At 38.9% G+C, this 19,433-nt stretch overlaps 1 protein-coding gene across 2 annotated transcripts in view; it reads right to left on the bottom strand.

Moving 5' to 3' along the window:
• Positions 1-19,433, bottom strand: part of A1CF (APOBEC1 complementation factor) — a 95,098-nt gene that overhangs the window by 32,054 nt on the left and 43,611 nt on the right. For both annotated transcript variants that reach the window (XM_074297070.1, XM_074297071.1), the window contains exons 3-5: positions 5,790-5,924; positions 3,299-3,429; positions 2,343-2,581 (exon numbers count right to left, since the gene is read on the bottom strand). In XM_074297070.1, the coding sequence (XP_074153171.1) occupies positions 2,343-2,581; positions 3,299-3,429; positions 5,790-5,924 (505 nt within the window). The remainder of the gene's footprint in view (positions 1-2,342; positions 2,582-3,298; positions 3,430-5,789; positions 5,925-19,433) is intronic.

Genomic DNA, 19,433 nt, shown 5'->3' with positions numbered 1-19,433 from the left:
AACCGATAAGACATATTTTTTCCTATTCCTGGGTTTCTTTGGTGTACTGTTTTGTTCCTTTCAGTTATGCAGAGGATTTGGAGTTTCAGCCATTTCCAGTGATATAATAGCACTGTCATTATTAATGATGGTCCAGCTTTCCATATCTCCTTTGAGTCACTTTGTCATTTGTCATTTGGAATGTTTTTGTGATCTTGTAGATAGTCCCCATGTCCCCATGTCCTTATCTCCAGAGATTTGTGTCCCCTTTGTTTTAGTAGAGTTTGTGATCAGATACGAGTTGTTATTTTGTTTCCTGCAATATATTTTCTCCATGCAGCATCTTAACATTTAGATGTTTGCTTTTAGTTGCTGAGAAAGAGAATTTGGAGTTTTAGATGTACTTTTGTTTTCTAAATGTTTCCTTCCTTGTTCCCTTTTTCTTTTCTTCCTTCCATTTTCCTCCCTCCCTCCTTCCCTTCCTCCCTCCCTCTCTCTCTCCTTTCCTTCCTTCCTTCCTTCCTTCCTTCCTTCCTTCCTTCCTTCCTTCCTTCCTTCCTTCCTTCCTTCCTTCCTTCCTTCCTTCCTTCCTTCCTTCCTTCCTTCCTTCCTTCCTTCCTTCCTTCCTTCCTTCCTTCCTTCCTTCCTTTCTGTCTTCCTTCTTTGTCTTCCCCCTCTTCCTCTCTCTCTCTCTCTCTCTCTCTCTCTCTCTCTCTCTCTCTCTCTCTCTCTCTCTCTCTCTCTCTCTCTCTCTCTTTTTCTCTTTCCTTTAATTGCCAAATGAAATTCAAGTTTTCTACTGTGAATACTGGATAGTTTTTGATGAAGTCTTATGAAACCTTTTTCACATATCCTTAGGAGCCACCTCTAGAGTTAATTCTACCAAGATGGTACACTTAAAAATAATGGGATGGTGGTTGATAAGAGCCCAATCATTGGGACTAAGTTATGTAATCTCTAAGTACCTCAGTTTCCTTATTTATAAAATAGGTATAATAATAGCATCTCTAATTCTCATGGTTTTATGAAGATCAAATGAGAAAATGATTGTAGAGCACCTTCAAGGACTAATAACTGCTAGCTATTAAGAAGTCATGTACCAAATTTTGTGTGTAGCTTCCAAACTATTTTGACACTTTAGCCAAATGTGGTGAGAAGCTGTGCTTATTTATGAATGTTATTACAGATTACAGCTACATTCAATGGCTGTTTTGGTCTGATTATTCTTTCTACTGTTCAGATGGGTGCCAATAAACTCCAAAAGGGCTTTCTTGAGATAGGAGTCTAAGTATTTCCATCTCCTCTTCAAAATAACTTCAGACAGCAGGATTCTTTTTTGTCAAGGTGGAATTGGGGGAGTTAATGTTGTGCTTCAATGCCTTCAGCTTCTGTGCTTTTCCCTCTTTTGATTTAAGTGTGTTCACAACTGTACTCTTATTTCAACTACCGCAGACCTAGGGAGGAAATGATATTTTATGATTGCTCTTAGTGGTCTGTAATTCATCGTTGTGTGATTTAGAGCCGAAAGTACCATTGACAAAAAGCATTTTGAAGCCCTTGTCTCTAACTTGTAAGATTTGTAAAGGTTTGAGAATATCATCATCATCATCATCATCATCATCATCATCATCATCATCATCATCATCATCCCACACGCAGATAAGCAGCAATAAAACTTGACCTTGAGGAATGTCCTGATTATTGTTGGCTGAAATTTCAAAATAATCCATTTCCAAGAAAGGACTGAAAAACTTCATTGAAAAGTCTTCGTTGGGCAACATTTAGTTACATATATGTGTACATATATGTATACACACATGTATATATATGTACACAATGCATGTATGGCTCTATCTAAAGAATACTTGTATATGTACATGAATACATACATATACACACATACACACACAAACATACATATATGTGTGTGTCTATTTGGAAATTGTTACCAGATGAACTTAATGTGCCTCTGTTTTCAAATAGAACTTGTGATAGAAAAGCCAGATGATGCATCTATTTTAATATCCTGGGACTGAAACCTGAAGCTAGAAGAGACTTCAGGGATCATGGAGACCAATTCTACCCTTTTCTCGGGAAAGACTTTTCCCAGATGGGGGAGAGGAAGACCTTGCCCAAAGTATCACAAGCAGATTGAGACCTTAAGCCACCATGTTCCGATTCCATTATTTTTTCTACTACACCCATTTATTGGGTGCTTAAGGCAGAGGAAAGCCAAAAGAAGAGAATATTGGATTTGAATGGGAAAGGAAGAAATCCTGATTTCTCTTATTCTCAGTGACAGCTGTAGAGAAGGGAGCAGTGAGTTCTTTCCCTTGGTGGGGGGGCTGGGGAGAGCTGCAAACCTGGAAGTAGTTTTCTCCTGCCCATGGCGGCAGCTCGGTGACTTTCGTACTCTACAAAAGCAAAGCCCCGGTTCTTGGTTTTGTCTGCAGCACTGGGGTAGACGATGACATCCACCACTCCTTCTGTGACCTTTTTCATCTCTGACAAGATCTCTTCCCTCTTTTTGGTCTTGGGGATTCCCCCCACAAATAATCGACAGTTGTCTACACTGGGACAAACCCCAAGGAGGCGTCCATTCCTGCAAGAAAACAGTTATTGGTGAGAAGCCCGATCCTACCCAGTTTTAAGCACCCTCCAGAACCTTTGTCAGATCTCTACTCATCTACACCCAGATGGAGCAGGGAGGCTCCTTGGAGACACTGATATTGAAACCTCTTCATATTTTGAGTGAGGTTGGATGATGCTTTATTGAATGATATGGTGAACTCAGGCTTGGATTCTAGGATTCTGGTCCCTCATGTAGAGTTCATTTCATTACCATCACTCTGTTTCCTTATGAAAGGCAGGCAGTCCCAGGCAATTCTGCTTCAGAAGCTAAGAAGGACTAGACCTGGAATTTCATTGAAATAGGTAACTCCCAAGAGAGGAAACTCTCTCTACCAGTACAGGGCAGCACTTCCTCCACAATGTATGATCTTAGTGAGTTTCTTGAGGTATTAAGATGATAAATGATCACTCAGGAAAGGACTTGAACCCAGATTTTCTGACTTTAAGGCCAGTTCGATTTGCCCATTGCCTAGCAATAGTATAATATCAAGGTCAAAACTCCGCAGTGTGATCTTAGGCTGCTTTAAGAGAGACACATTTTTCAGGAATAAGGAGGTGATTCATGTACATTTCTGGATGCTACATTTTTGAAAGACCAATGTTGGGCTGAAGAATGTACAAAAGAAGGCGAATGGAAGGAAACCCCTGAGGATGTGGTCACAATGACGTGCATCAAGAGGGGTCTTACCTAATCTCATAGTTATTCAGTTGCTTGATGGCGTTTTTGGCCTCCTGCTTGTTGGAGAATGTGACAAAAGCGTAGCCTCGGTTATTTCCATTAAAGTCCATCATCATCCGCATTTCGTAGATTTTACCAAACTATAAAAATGCAAAATAGACAGAAGCCTTAATCTTTCAGCACTGGGATGGGATCCCGTGGGATCCCCCAAACTTTCCATTTTCAACTTGGCATCTCTATTCCAGGGAGATTAGTTCTGGGTTCAGTTCTGCTTTCTCCCTGATTCCTCATTCCTTCTCTACCTGGGCTGAAGCATTTTTTTTATCAGGAGATGGTGGGAATGGGGGTGAGGGTGGGGTGGAGGGAGGACCCAAATACATTTTCAGAGTGCTGTATGGATCCACAAAGGTACTTGTCAGCAACAAAAATCCTGGTACCAGGAAATGATTGAGTCCTTCCCCCTAAAGATAGAATTTGAATCTCTAGAGATACTGACTCCTTTTTCCTTCCTTTTTTTTTTTTAAAGGAAAAAAAGCACTGGATTTCAGAGTTCGAACTTCTAGACTCAGATCCTTGCAATATCACTAATGACCTGTATGACTGGTAAATCACAGCACTGCTTGGGATCTTAATTTCCTCAGTGGGAAAAATAGTTTGGATTAGACTACCTCAAAGATTCCTCCCAGGTCTAAATCTTGTGATCCTATAATTTTCTCCTCTGTGAAAGGTAATAAAGAATAGAAAGTATTAACCAATCATCAACTTAGAGAAAGGGATGCAATTTTGAGCATACCAACCAGAAATGGAACTGGAGTAGTGCTGTCAGGAGTTAGTGACAGATTGTCAAATTTTGAGATTGTTAATGATCCTTATAGACATTTGAAGTTCTACAAAGTGAGCATCTCCTTATCTCAACTCTAGCTCTCTATAGCAGCCCTCCTATATTGATATTTCATCATGTCTGCCTCTTCCAGGCCTCTTGATCCCAGCATCCTCACAACAGTCAGTCTGTGGCACTTGCCCCACGTACAAGCATTCTTAGTTATAGTTGTGATGACTTCTTGCTCTGACCTATTTCTATCCTCATTTCCATATAAAGCAAAGTTGCTACTTGATGAAGACAGCTGTCAGAGAAACAGCTGGGAATAAGACACTGTCATCTTTTTTTTTTTTTAAAGCAATGTTATATGAATGTAACTTTAAACAACAAACTAAATTAAACTTAGATTCCAACTGATTTGCATGGATATGTATATGTATATAAATATATATGCATTTTTCCTTTTATATAAATTCAAATAATCCATATACTGATTCAAGTCTGCTTTCTTCATATCATTTTGTATGTTTCTCATTTCTTTATGTTCTAGTAGTAGTATGGTAATTGATTATATTGAAAAACTAGACTGTTTAGCCATTCCACAAATAATGATTGTTTCATTTCTTAAGTTCAGAATAAAATAAACAAAATAACCCCCCAAAAAATCCTTTCTCCCAGTTACAAATAATATTAATAAACATATTAAAACTTAAGGCTCTTTTGGATAATTTTGACAATTTTTAAGGGTATGTTTTTTTCTGAATAAGATTATTGAATCAAAAGGTAACCATTTGGAGTTTTAACCAGATTATTCTCCAGAACAATTCCACCAATTTGAAATTTTGCCAGAAAAGTATAAATATATGCTTTGAATATACAAATTCATCGAATATTAGAAATAAAAAGAATCATAGAGATCATTAGGTAAAAATCCATAATTTGCTAACCACAGAATTAAGTCTCAGAGAAATTAAATGGTTTTTCCAGATCATATAGGTAAGAACTTAGAAGCCAGGGTTCCCAGACTGCAAACCCAGTGATCTTTCTATTCCACTCTACTGTGCTTGTTTTTCCTCAGTCCTGCCTACATTGGATTTAGCTATTGGTAGGGGGAGGGGACAGAGGGAATCAATTTGACTGAAATGATTTGAACCTGCATTTTTTATTAGGGAGTTTGAAGAGTTTTATAAATCTTTATAATTTATTCTTTTGTTAATTCTTTTATACTCCTTGAACTAGTGATTTTGTGTTTTCCTGAAATAAGATTGGTTCTTTGCATAATTTAATGTCAAATTGGCTCTTATGATTGCCACAAATATTTCCCCAAATCTTTGCTTTGTCTTTATGTTCCATATAATTTGTTCTTTCAGTTGTCCTATTTCTTTAATAGAAATTTCCTTTCAAAGCATTCATTCAATCAAAAATCAATTGTTTATTTATTTTTCTGGTTTTGTTCATTTTATTCTCTTTTAAAATTAATTTATTTGATATATGTAATAAAACAAGCATTTCCATAAAACAGTACATTAAAAAAGGAAAATTTACCAAAATTATTAATTTTTTATGTGCTGGCATTGTATAGAAATATAAAGAAAGGAAAAAAAGTCTCTAGCCTCAAGGAACTTACATACTCAGAAGTTAGATGAGAATAGGTAGATTATAAGAGGGACCACAACTCACTTTTTCACAAAGTGGAATGAGTTCATCCTCAAAAAGATCTCGGGGAAGTTTTCCAACAAAAATTTCACAGCCTCGTTCTGGGGGTGCAGCATCCCAGCCAGGGGGAGGTCCGCCATATTTTCTTTGTCCATTTTCCTGCAAGGAGAGGGAGGAAGAGAAAACAAAGATACTATAAGACACTTCATGTCCCAAAGGAGTTTTGCTGACAAAATGAGATGATAAAACCATTTGCTACACTATTTTAAAATTTAAAATTCCATATAAATGATATATTAATAATAGTAATGCTTATTCTTTGCGCTTTGGTTTCTAGATATGTGAAGGCATTTTTAATGGAGGCTTTAGCATGTTTGATATTTTGGATTTTAGGATTATAAGAAAATAGATTTAGAGTTAGCTGGGATATGGACACCATCGCTTCATTTTTTTAGATATGGAAACAAAGTCCTAGAGATGATAAGCGACTGCTTTAATGTCACTCAGGGAGTAAATGACAGAAGTCAGATTTGAACTTGTCTTCCAATTCTATATTTGGTGTTCTTTCCAATGTATCATGCTATTTTTTTGTTATTGCAACTTTAAAAATTATATTATATTTTGTTTTTCATAAAGTTCCACTTTTTCCTCCTGCTTCTACCTCTACTGCCCACTGAGAAATAAAAACAAGAAGGATAAGAAGAAAAAAAAATGCCCCAATTACAAACATGTACAGTCAAGGGAAACATTCTTATACTGGTCCTGTTTCCCTTGCTCACTCTCCATATATCTAAGTCTGCCCTCAGAGTTCTAGACAGTGTGCTTCATGTTGAGTCCTCTAGCATTGTGGTTAGTCATTGTGTTGACTGGAATTACTGTTGTTTTTGTGTAAATTATTCTCCTGGTTGTGTTCACTTCCATGTCAGTGTATAAAAGTCTTCCCAGGATTCTCTGTAACCATTGCCTTCAATCTTTCTTATGATAACATGGTATTCCATCACATCCATATGTACCTTAAAGCCATCCTCCCTTTGATAGGTGGACATTAAGTTTCCCATTCTTTGCCATCATAGAAAGAGCTATTACCCAATATTTATTCAGTTAATCAACAAACATTTAAAAAGTATCTGCATTAGGTGTTCAGCCAAATATAAAGTTTTGTTGTAGCAAAGTTCTTGCCCTCATAGGATTTATAGGCTAATATAGGGAGAAAACATCTCCCCTTTCTGTGCCTCAATTTTTCTATCACAAACAAGCAGGGATATAACTAGAGGGGAGAAATTAAGACTGATACTTTAAAGGCTTCTTCCTGCAATTTCAGTTCTGAAGTATAGAAACAAATACATTTAGAGAGGCAGCAACCCCATGGCATTCACAGGAAAAGTAGAAAGAGGAAGCTCCTTCAATGCCCAATTTCCTCATAGCAACTTCTCCAACAACAATCTTGCTTCCATGCTCCAGAGTCCCCCATGGATTTCCAATATGTATCGTCCAATGCAACTGTAGTGAGAGAGAGACTGAGTTTTTAATGCAAGCTCTGCCACTTAATACCTGAGTAATCTTGATCAAGTCACTTCTGTGCTGTGGACCTCAATTTTCTCAATTATAAAATGTGGAGGCTGGACTAAATATCTTCTGGCCATCTTTTAAGCTCTAGACCCTTTCAAATTCTTTAAAATAAAAGTAGGGTGCTGAGTGATTAAACTTTCCTTTTGAAAACTACAGTTGACTCATATTATTAGTTATTTTTTGAGTTTTTCATCTGTGATTTCATCAGTGGGGTAAATTCCCAGCATGAGAACTTCCTTCAGGGAGATCTCCATCCATCTCTGACTGATCTCAATCCATTTCTTAAAGCTCCTCACCTCCTAAGACATTTAAAATAGCATCTATAGATTATAAATTTAGACCTAGAAAAGATCTCAGAGGTCATCTAAATGACATTGAAAGTTGCTAAAGTCTTTAGAGAAAAAATGGATTTTTCCAGTGGTGGATGTCAAAAACAGCATTTGAATTTGGGCCTGTCTTTGGGGATTGTCAAGTTAAGACTATTTAACCATTGGCCAGGGGTCTTACATGGGGCATTCCTTTCAGACATGGGTTAGACCATGATGCTCCTCCCCAACCCTCAGACTCTGGGCTTTTTGAAAGCCAATCTTCCTGGATCTAAGGCTAATATCCTACCATTCTGCCATGATGACTTACATTAGTTGTTTAAAACCAAGGTCCTCTAGCTACTAAATCATTCTAGGACTTGTTTTCATTCTATTGATTTGCCCCGTTTTCTTATTCAGACTGTTGCTTTATGAGGTAGTGGATTAATGTGGTTTGAATGATGCTAATGGTGAGAACTAATTATGATTTTAAAATATACTGTGATGTAATTAGTTCAAATATAGTGGGAAACAGAGATGGAAGTGTTTCTCATGTTTTAATTTTAACTTTTGACTTCAATGAAGCTGGATTCATTTCTGCTACATCAAATATTTAAGTTTGCTTGCAGAATTCGATGTTTTCATTCATTCTTTATATGTGGGCCTGATTACAAATCTCCGTTTTGGTATTATGAGAAGTGATTTATTTTATGATATTAACAGAACACTCCTGGTATTTAAAAACCTAGACTTATATGATAATTAATCACAAATGATGTTTCCAGAGTGCTTTAAAATTCACATTAGGGTGATCTCATTTGAGTCCTACAACCTTGTGAGACAGGTTATAGATGCTGATACCCTATTTGACGGAAGAAGAAACTGAAATTCAGAAAATGAAGTCATTTGTTCAGGATCATAATTAGTAAAAGAAGAAGCAATATCTGAATCCAGACCTTCCTGACTCCAAGTCCAATGCCTCAACCACTATGCTATTCCTCTAGCCCCAAACATCTTCTCTTTAAAGAATTTTCACATTTATTTGACATTTCTAGATACAGTCCACATGTATCCCTAATATTTACATGAAGAAGCAAAGATATAGTTAGCATGTTTATGTTATGAAAGATCTGTCTACTTTATGAAACAACCCATATTTCTTAAAGTTACCAGCCTCCTAGGACATTTTAAATTGGATCTATATAAATCGTGACCTAGAAAAGATCCCAGGGATCCTTTACTCTGGGTCTCCCCCTCCTCAATTTTACATATAAGGAAAGGGAAGCAAGCCCAAAGTTACATCCATTTGTTCTGCGATAGTCACAGACTTTTGGGGTGATACGCGTACTTAGGGTGCACACATATACTCAATAAACATTTCTCTTAATTCAGAGAATGACCTTTCCTTCTGAACACATTGTTTTACAAATCATTTGTCAAGGCACAGCAAAAGCATTGCTTTGTCTATGAAATCTTTCCTGATTCCTCCAAAATTAATATTTTCTTTTCGTTTTTTTGCTATTAGACTCTGCCATGTTGAATCTTCAACCCTCCTACCCCTCACTCCAGTGGAATATATGTTCCTTTGGTACAAGAATTGTTTCTTTTTTTGTCCTTGTATTCCCTAAATTTAACACAGTGCCTGAGAGCATATAATAGGGGCTTAATAAATGGAGGAAGAATTGAGTTGAATTTGGGTGTTCATTGAAGTATTGAGAAAGTATTGAGTTTGGAAAATTAGAAAAAAAAACTTTCCCTTTCCTATCCTTTTTCTTCTTTCCATTCTCTCAATCCCATCCTCTCCCACTGTCCTCTGCCTTTCTTCAACCTAGATACCAGCATTCCATTCACTGGTAGGTAACATTGATTTTCCAGAATTGTCATCTAACTTGATTTATTTCTTCTGATTGTCTAAAATAGAGAGGCGATCAGCAAGCTGGGCCATTCTCAACTTGCCCCAACTGCTAAAAACTGCATCACCAAAATGGTGTCATGCACGTCTGGGAAAGTCCCTTGCCCTTGCTGGGGCTCTTCCAGCCCAGTACATGGACATAGAAGGCTTGGTTTCCTTAAGAAAAGAAATGATTGGATGGGAAGCCTCCTGCTGTCTCCTCCCCACTAAGTCTTGATGTGGTTTCTTTTGCCACCAGGAAAAAGACCAGGGGATCCTTTGAGGTCGGTAAAGCCCCTGGCAGGCCTAGAGATGCTGCTAACTCAATACATAGAAGGAGCGCTGTGCCACGTGGAGCCTGCCCTCCCTGCCATTTGGAATTTGCCAAGGCCTACGAAAGACAGGTGTAGAAAGTGAGTCACATCAGGTCAGAGAATAGCCCTCCATTGCCTATTAGTGACAGATGGGGCCAGGAACTTTGGATCTTTGGGCCCTATTTTTATAAGCCAGGGGATGGAAATAGCCAAAGGCCGTTTAAAACTACTTTTTACCAGTTCAAGTCCTTCTCGGATGACATAGTCCCAGAACAGAAGAGCCTAGCAGTGCTCAAAGAAAAACAGATATCTTGTTTTTAAGGCAGGAATGTTCATTGAGCACTTTGACAGGTCCAAGAAAGCCTTGGACCTCTCCAGTCAAACAAGCACCAGTCAGCTCTTCTACTCCAAGTGGGTTAAACAACAAAAATCTGAGACTCCCTCTCAGTGTTCCTCACCCCACCCTCAAGTGTCTGCTATCTTTAAAATTAGAGATTCTTTCTAAATAAAATTGAAATGTTAAACATATTAGGAAATGACTTCGATGTTGGAGAATAACAATAATACTGGTAACTATTAATAGAATTTCTATAGCCCTCTAAGATTAGCAAATATAGGGCCTCTGGTCTGGAAGCCAGCAAGGACTCTTCCCACCATCCTCTGATTTGCCCCTATGTTCTTTTAGAGGAGTTTTTGGTCAGGTATTGTGTATATTACACACTCTCATTCAATAGTGTTTGCTGTGCAGCAACTATTGGCAAGATATTGTGTATCAGAGACACTGTTGATATGCAGTGAAGAAAGGAGAAAGTGCTTACCCTCAAGAGATTTACATTCTAGAAGGGGATGGTGAAACAAAATTGTCATGGATAAATTCAAACAAATCATATACAAGGTACATTTCATCTCTGAAATTCTGTGATCTTGTGAAATTATATATTTGTCTTTTTCATTTAATATTATTTTGGTTTTTTTCCAAATACATGTGAAAATAACTTCCAATATTCAGTTTTGTAAGATTTTGAGTTCCAAATATTTTTTCTCCCTCTTTCCCATCAAGATAGCAAGCTATAGGTTATCCATACAATCATTTAATATATTTTCATTTTGGTCATGTTGTGAAAAAAATTATGTATGTATCTTTTTAAAAATTTCCTCCACAGGGTGTTCTTTCAATACATGGGAAGTCTCTCTAATTCTTTTTAGATTTTTGGAAAACTAGTATAGCTCTGGGTCTAGCAACCAGTAACTTCTCCTTTGATGGTTTTCTGCCCCCTTTTCCTTTTCTTCCCCTCCATGCCTGTGTATATATTATTTATGTCATTTTTTCTAATCCATTGTTGATTACAGCCATCTTGTGCTTTTCTGTTACCTTCTGGGACCCTTAGGATTGTCTTCTCTGCAGATTGTGATATTCTACAAAATACAAATTCCGTGGTGCATGAATACTTGGGATGGTGATGATCTTAATAGGAAAAGAGATGTACAATGAAAAAAAAAGAGCTGTGGTCTTAGTATGAGATAACCAGTAAGACAGAGCTCATGCTCCTCTGGTAATCATGCAAAGAGGAAGTGAGTGAAGAAGACCACAGAAAGTTGGGTGGACCCCTTGTGGTGAAGTGGAGAGAGAGCAAGGATGAGAATCAAAGAGGTGGGATATAATCATCCTCTCTGCAGGAATCATCCATATTGGCAAGAGCATAGGTATCCTGGGACTAGAGTCATTGGATGTATGGTATAAATGGCATCCATGATTTTCCAAAAAGGAGAGGCAGATGAACTAGAGCATAAAAAGAAAAGTGGAATTCAGGGATTTAAAAACAAAGGCAAGGATGGAAAGAGACAGAGACTGGTGAGGAAGGCAGAAGTCGTGAGCTTTCATGCAGTGATTTCACTAGAAGCTTTGGAAGTTTTATAGGGCTGTAAGAGATGCAGTTGGTTCTGACCTCTAGGGGGCACTGTGGTGAAGTGGAAGAGCCTGGACTTCTGTAGCAATCTGATGCCTGCCTTTGACCTTTTGTCTATGGAATCTTGTGAAAGAAACTTGGACTTAGGTGACTTCAGTTACCTCATCTGCACACTCAAGGAGTGGACTCAATAATCTCTCGGGCCCCTTCTACCTCCTAATCTATGGCTCTACACAGATCAAACAGAAATATGTTTTAGCTGGAGCTATGGTCTATAAAGTCTTCATAATGAATCTCACATAGCACAATAGAAGGCTCATGGGTATGTCAAGGTATGTGGGCACTAGCCCTGGCTTTGTTATTTAGCTGGCCATGGAAATCTGGGCAAATTCCCAGCCATCTCCTGGCCCCTTTTGTCTTCTTTGTCTCATAGATTGGGAAGGGCAGATAACCTAGCATCCCAGAATCCAATGCAGTAGAGTATCTTGAGTCACTGAATGGGGTTCAAATTTGGTTTGGACACTTACTACCTAAGAGCAAGCTGGGGCAAACTGTGTTTTAACATCTTTACTATGAGGGGATTGGACTAGCCAGTTTCTAAGGTCCTTACTAGTTCTAAGTTGATAATATCCTATTATATTAATTCCTTCCTCTTTTTGGATTTCAGTTTCTAATGGTGTTAAACAAGATCCTCACTAAGGACTCATTCCACCTCTAATGATCTAGAATAACAAGATTGCATGATATTTATAACGGAATGGAAGGGTGTGTGTGTTTTTTTGTTTGTTTGTTTTTTTGTTTTGTTTTGTTTTTTTAAAGTAGGTTACATATATTACAGTCATTTCATGGTGCTGCAGTAGATGGATCACTGGACTTGGAGCAGGGAGATCTGAGTTCAAATCTTGTCTCAGATACTACCTGTGTGACCTTGGGCAGCTTCAAGTTTCCTTATTTGTAAGATGGGCTTTTATTTCACAGAGTTATTGTGAGAATTGAATGAGTTAACATCTGTCAAGTACTTTGCAAATTGTAAGATGTTACAGAAACTACTAATATTTTATTTTCATGACCATCTTTTCAGGTAGATCTTTTATCACCTCCCCCATTTAAAATTGGGGAAAACAGAGGCTCAGATGGATTGTTTGCAAAAAGCTACAAAGAGTCTGAAGTGAGATTTGGATCCAGGCATTCCTAACCACCTCTCTAGCTCTTTCTTCTAGGCCATCTTGCCTCTTTGTCCCTTCTCAACACCGGACCTCAACTTTCTCATAAGTAAAATGAAGGGACTGGACTAAATTCAACAGAGATTTATGATATTCCTACTATGTTCCAGGTATTGTGCCAGGTGCTAGAGATGGACAGACACAAAACGATCCTTGTCCTCAAAGAACTTATATTTCACTGGGGAAACAAAATGGGCAAAAGTCATTAGATGCAAAGTGATTTCAAGAGGGGAAGCACACTGGAGACTGGGGGAGTTAATTGGGGGAGGTCTCCGAGTCATATTTTGAAAGAGACAAGGGAGATTTTTAGATGGAGGCAAGGAAGGCGATTATTCTAGGTATGGAGCTAAGATAAGGTACAGGAAACAACTAAGGAGTCAGTCCAGCGAGAGAAGCAACAGGGACATTAGCCTGGAAAGGTTAGTTGGAACTAGGTTTTGGAGAGATTTCAAAGCAAAACACTTTCTAGCTGTGTGACCCTAGGCAAGTCACTTAACCCCAATGGCCTCAATTGGGATTCAATATTGTATCTTAGAGGCAATAGAGTCATTTCAGATTTGGGGAAAGGGGATGGATAGTTTCAGATTTAGGTTTTAGGAATATCAACTAAGCTCCCTTCCAGTATGAAATCCCAGGGTGAAAAATCATTTAACCCTTGCTATGGTTCTGTGGAGAAGAGCACGAGGCAAATGAATCCTTGGAAAGGCTCACTGTTTTAGACCTTTTCCCTTCATCTGAAATGCTAATATGGTAACTTGAATTGGCTTTGGAATCAGAAATAGTGAAAAGAGTGGTTTATTAGCACGCAGAAAATCCAACCAGAATTCCAAGTTTGTCATTTACTGGCCTATATGATATGGGGCAGTCTACTGCATTTTAAGCCTTAATTAACTCATCTGTGAAATGGGGATAAGAATCCTTTAGAGAGATGAAGCATGATGACACATCTCGGTACTTTCAGAGGTGAGGAATGGACCCAGATGTTCCAGACACCAGACTGAGCACTATCCAATAGGAGATGCTGTCCCCTTCACTCCCCAAGTCTGTTTCTTCATCTATAAAATGGGGATAATGTAGTCTTCCTCAGTTAAATGTTACAGAGCTATTGTAAAGCTTGTATGTATAAAATGCCTTCTATCACTGCTTTTAAAAAACTAATTATGTGAACTTGGGCAAAACGAGAAAGGCACATTCAGAAATGTTCTTGCCTTACAATGAATATGATTTATCAGTGGCTGAATTGATGGGGGACTGAGCAGTTACCTTCCTGTTCTTCCTCTTTAGTATTTTCATCAGCATCAACTGCGCTGGTTTTTGGGTCTTAGTGATTCTGGTGTTGAACCGATGTGTTCGTAAGCATGGACTTTTGGTACTTTTCTTCATTATTGTTTGTTGCATTATTGCAAAAGCATCACTAAATAATCATTTACTCTCATCGTTGAAGATTTCCAGGAAGAGGGAATGGATATGCTCTTGATCTTTACAACTAGCAAAAACTTCCTACAGCTGAAATTTATGGCCATATTCTAGAGATTGTTCGTTGGAAGGGTTTGTTGTTTTGGGTAGGGAGTCTCCCAAACCGTAAAAGACTCCAGGATACTGCTCTTGGTGAGCTCTGGACCTACATTGGTCAATAATTGGAATGATACCAACTCAGTACCAAGGCTCTCTTTACTTTGCAACAGAAGGTCACAGTCTGACGTACTCTGGAGGAAAATGTTGGTTTTGGCCTGACTGGAGCTTGGTAGACTCAGGCTCATTCCTGAGTGAGCTAATAGGTCAAGGACCACCTTCCACATTTTGAGACTGAGCTCTCAGTGAAAGTGGAGCATGAATAAGTTCAAAGTTTTGTTGAAAACCTGAAGGATAGAATAGAAAGGGCCCAGGACTTGAGATCAACAAAGCCTGAGATAGATCCTGAAACTTAACAGCTAAGCACCCATGCTCAAGCCACTTTGGTGACTTGCTGTCCCCTTCACTCCCCATATAAAATGGGGATAATGTAGCATCCCTCAGTTACATGTTACAGAGCTATTGTAAAGCTCGTATCTGCCTTCTGTCACTGATTTTTTGGTAATTAATTATGTGAACTTGGGCAAATCATTGCCCCTCTGAGCCAATTGCTTATTTGTAACTCACAAACTCTTTATGATTCCTTATCACTCTGATTTTTTATGTTCTATGTTCTGTATCCTCTCAAATCAATGAAGTATTTATTAAATTCTTACTGTGTGCTAAGTTTTAGGGTGACAAAGACAAAAAAAATCACCTGTCCTCACTGAGTTGACTTCTAAAGGGGAAGAAAACATGTTACATACACACTTGTATATATGTACACTATACATATATAAGCATAGGTTGTGAGCATATATACATACATGTATATGTTTACATATATATGCATATGTGTGTTTATAATCCCATAGATAGCAAAGTAACCTTGGAAGGGAAAGCATTGTTACATAGCTGAGGGGGGCATGTTACCTTAGCTCTAACATTCTATATACTCTTAAGTTCCTCTGAGTTCTAATGTCCACATTCAATGTTCTATTGCTCTGCTGGTTCGGATATTTCATGTCCAGGGTTCTGCAGATCCTCCAAACTCTCAAGCTCCATCTTCTACGTTTTGGAATGTTTTCCAGCTCTGATATCCCATGTTCTAAAGTCCCTTCAGATTCCTATATTCTATGTTCATACGTGCCTCCCTTCTCCGCCATTTTCTATTTCTGTTCTAAAATCCCTCCCAGATCTGACATGTTGACTTCCTCATTCCTCCTAGTTCTGCTATACCAAGTTCTGAAGTTCTACCCTCTCTGACAATCTATTTTCTGACCTTACTCCTGAGTCTAATATTCTGACGGGAGAGTGGACAGGGCGGCTACACTGGGAACACACAGTGAGGTAAACTTTTGGCCTCGGCTCCTCCGGGGCTCCTCTCAACCTTAATTTTCTATGTTCTAAGAAGGGCTTCTCTGGATCTAATCTTTTCTCATCCAAATAAGTTCCTGACTTTAAACATTTACTCTTTCTTTCTCCCCTCAGACTTCTTAGTCCATCTGGTGGCATATTTACACCAAGAAGCTATTAAGATTTAAGGGTGGGGTGGAGCTTATTTTGGACTGATCCATAATTAACAAGCATACAGGGTCATTTGCTGTAGTTTTCCCTTCTAAAAATTCAGAAGCTGCCAGTGAGCAGCACACTGACCCTAATGGTCTCTCTGCTCCCCAATACTGGAGGCCATGGTATTTAGGTAAATCAAGTCAGAACAACAGCAAAGATCTTTCTCTTTTTTTCTGAGGGCCACAAGGACCCCTAGTTCATGAAATTTCAGAGCCAGCCCTTAAAGGTCACCTAGAGAGGACAGGAATGGTTAGTGATTTAATATTATTAGAATGTGAAAATAACCTCGTGGATATATTTCCCTTGTGTGAGCTCCTTCATCAGGCTGTGTACATGCCGTCTACCTATTTTAATGACTTTAAATTGCTCACCCATTTAGACACATCCACACCACGCTCTGGCATGTCCGGCCAATGGACACAGGGATTCTTCTGAGCCTGAAAATAGCCCCGGGGGTGTGGGCGGCTGGGACACAGAGCTTAGGGAAACATGTGGGCTGATGGGGTGTCTTAGTGCTCCGCTGCTCAATCTGGACTCTAACGTTTGCTACCTATTTAAGACATCGATGGTCATACATTGTGTAGATGAGCTAATGTCCTGAGATGGAAAGCAACTGACAATCAAGTGAAGAGGAGGTTCGGGGGCTTAGATCTTATCTTCCAAGAAGATGGCTATTTTTGCCCAGTGGTTGGGGAGAAGTATAAATATTGAAGTATTTTTTCCACTCGCTCTATTGTGGAGGAGACAAATCTAGGTCCACAATTCTCATCTGGGTTTTGGAATTATTTATTTGGTCATTTTTAGACACAAATAGCATGGTGGTGGTGATGGAGTACCCATTGGGGTGATTTTTTTTTTTTGCTGAGGCAATGGGGGTTAAGTGACTTACCTAGGGTCACACAGCTAGGAAGTGTTAAGTGTCTGAGATCAGATTTGAACTCAGGTCCTCCTGAATTCAGGGCTGGTGCTCTATCTACTACCATTGGGATGATCTTATGGAAAGGTGTCATCATGATCATATCATCATCATCAACTACAATATCATCAAGCATTTATTAAGTGCCTCCTATTTGCTGAAAACTGTGCTAAACAGTGAAGATAAAAAGCATAGCCTCTCCCCTTAAGAGCTCACATTCTAATGGGGAGACAAAATACAATTGTTCAAGTATAAACAAACTATCCACAATGTAAATGGAAGGATGAGGACAAAGTTGCACAGGATGGACAAGCAAAGAAGAGCTGAAATCCGCATCATTAGAATGTTCACGTTCTATGTTCTATTGCCCTGCTGGTTCATGTTCAGAGTTCTGTAGGTCCTCCAAACTCTCAAGTTCCATCTACATTTTGGAACCTTTTCCAGCTCTGATATCCCATGTTCTAAAGTCCCTTCAGATTCCTATATTCTATGTTCACACATGCCTCCCTTCTCTGCCATTTTCCATTTTCTGTTCTAAAATCCCTCCCAGATCTGACATATTGTCTTCCCCATTCCTCCCAGTTCTGCTATACAAGTTCTGAAGTTCTCACCTAGAGGAGGACAGGAATGGTTAGTGACTTAATATTATTAGAATGTGAAAATAATCTTGTGGATATTTTTTCCTTGTGTGAGCAGATGTAATGAATCCATCCAAATATTGGAATATTAATGGGAATAATAGAAATTAATGGAAATATGGAAATAATAAGGGTGAGGCAGCCTAGTGTAGGGTAAAGGGGACCAACCCTCAAGTCAGGGAGACTGGAATTAAATCTTATCTTTGAAAAAATCCTGAGCATATGACAGTGGGGATGATCTCTTGTGTTCTAGTTGACTCTTTAGGTTCTGGAGCTGTCAGCCCTCATTATTGGTGCTAGTTCTTACACCAAGTACAATCCCAAGTCTCGTTCTGTCCCAAATAATAAGATAGCAATGACTGATGTTTATATAGGACTTTCAAGGTGACAGAAGACTCAGTTGGAGCCTTATCACAGCCCCATGAGGGGGACACTATAGTCCCTTTAATCCCCATACAGATGAAACCACCATTCCTGGGAGAGTATGACCTGTTCAAGGTCACACAGTTAGTTAGCTTCCAGGACCTAGGAAGATAATTGTCCCCTTTTCATTAGACTTCACATGGGGAACTGTGTTCAGTTTTTTGGGCAGTTCTGGAAATCTGGGTACAGGGAGAACGATGGATAAACTGGAAAGTATCCAGAGAATGGTCATCATTACTTGAAAAAACTGGGCTGTTTACCTTAGAAAAGAGAAGTCTTGGGGAGGGGTGCAAGATAACCAATCACATTCACTTCTTCAAAGGGCTGCCAGAGAAGGAGGACTCCAGAGGTCTTTAGCACCTGGCAAGGGACAATTCTGTGCAATTTTATATAATTTAAAGTAATGTGGGCTTTCCCACAAAATCCAAGTTTTTTATTTCCTTTAAAATTTTATCGGAAAGCATTTTCTTAACTTTTCTCAGGGGTAACTAAAACAAGAGCAAGGGACAGGACAGAGGCTTGCAGTAAGGAAAGCAAAAACAGAAATGAAACCTGCTAACAATTAGAACTAATCTCAAGTGGGATGAGTTGCCTCTGGAAGTGATAGATGCTCTCTCTATAGAAATCTCTCTCCATGGAAGTCTTCAAGCAGAAGCTGGTGAACCCCTTGTTGACTTTGTGAAAGTGATAATTCCTTCAAGTTTGGGTGGACTAGATGGCTGCTGAGATCCTTTCTGGTAAGAGGTTATGTGACAAGACCAAGGTCACACTGGTTATCATAAAGATCCCAATCTGAGACCTCTGGCTCCAAATCAAACTCTCCACCATGTTGCATTGCTTCCCAGGAAGATAAAGGAATTATTTTCTCCCCTCCCACCCTGAGGTTTTACTAGACTTTTCAATTGATGATTCATCAAAGTCCTTGCTAATTTATCTCATCATGTATACTTTGCAAAATCTGCTTTTAAAAAGTTGTCATTATAGTGAGTCAGAGTTGTGTGTGTGTGTGTGTGTGGGGGGGGGTGTTCAGGGAAGACTCTACTGCAGAGAGCACAACTCCATTGGGCTGGCCACATTGCTCAAAAACAAAATGTACCCTTCCCAAAGAAGCTATTTTATGGAGAACTCGTAAAGGGCAAGCTCTCAAAATGTGATCAGAAAAAGCAATACAAAGACACTGTTAAGGTCTCTCTTAAGAACTTTAGAATCAATTGTGCAACATGGGAGATCCTGGCACAGGACCACCCAACATGACATGCTCTCATCAGAAAAGATGCCATGCTCTATGAGCACAGCAGAAGTGAATTAGCCCAAAGGAAATGTGAATTGTGCCAAATTAGAGAAGCTATCTCAAATGTT

This window comes from Sminthopsis crassicaudata, chromosome 2, assembly GCF_048593235.1.
Source record: "Sminthopsis crassicaudata isolate SCR6 chromosome 2, ASM4859323v1, whole genome shotgun sequence".
NCBI classification, from domain to species: domain Eukaryota; kingdom Metazoa; phylum Chordata; class Mammalia; order Dasyuromorphia; family Dasyuridae; genus Sminthopsis; species Sminthopsis crassicaudata.
Note: the sequence above shows the minus strand (reverse complement) of the source record. Positions and strands in the feature narration are given on the sequence as shown.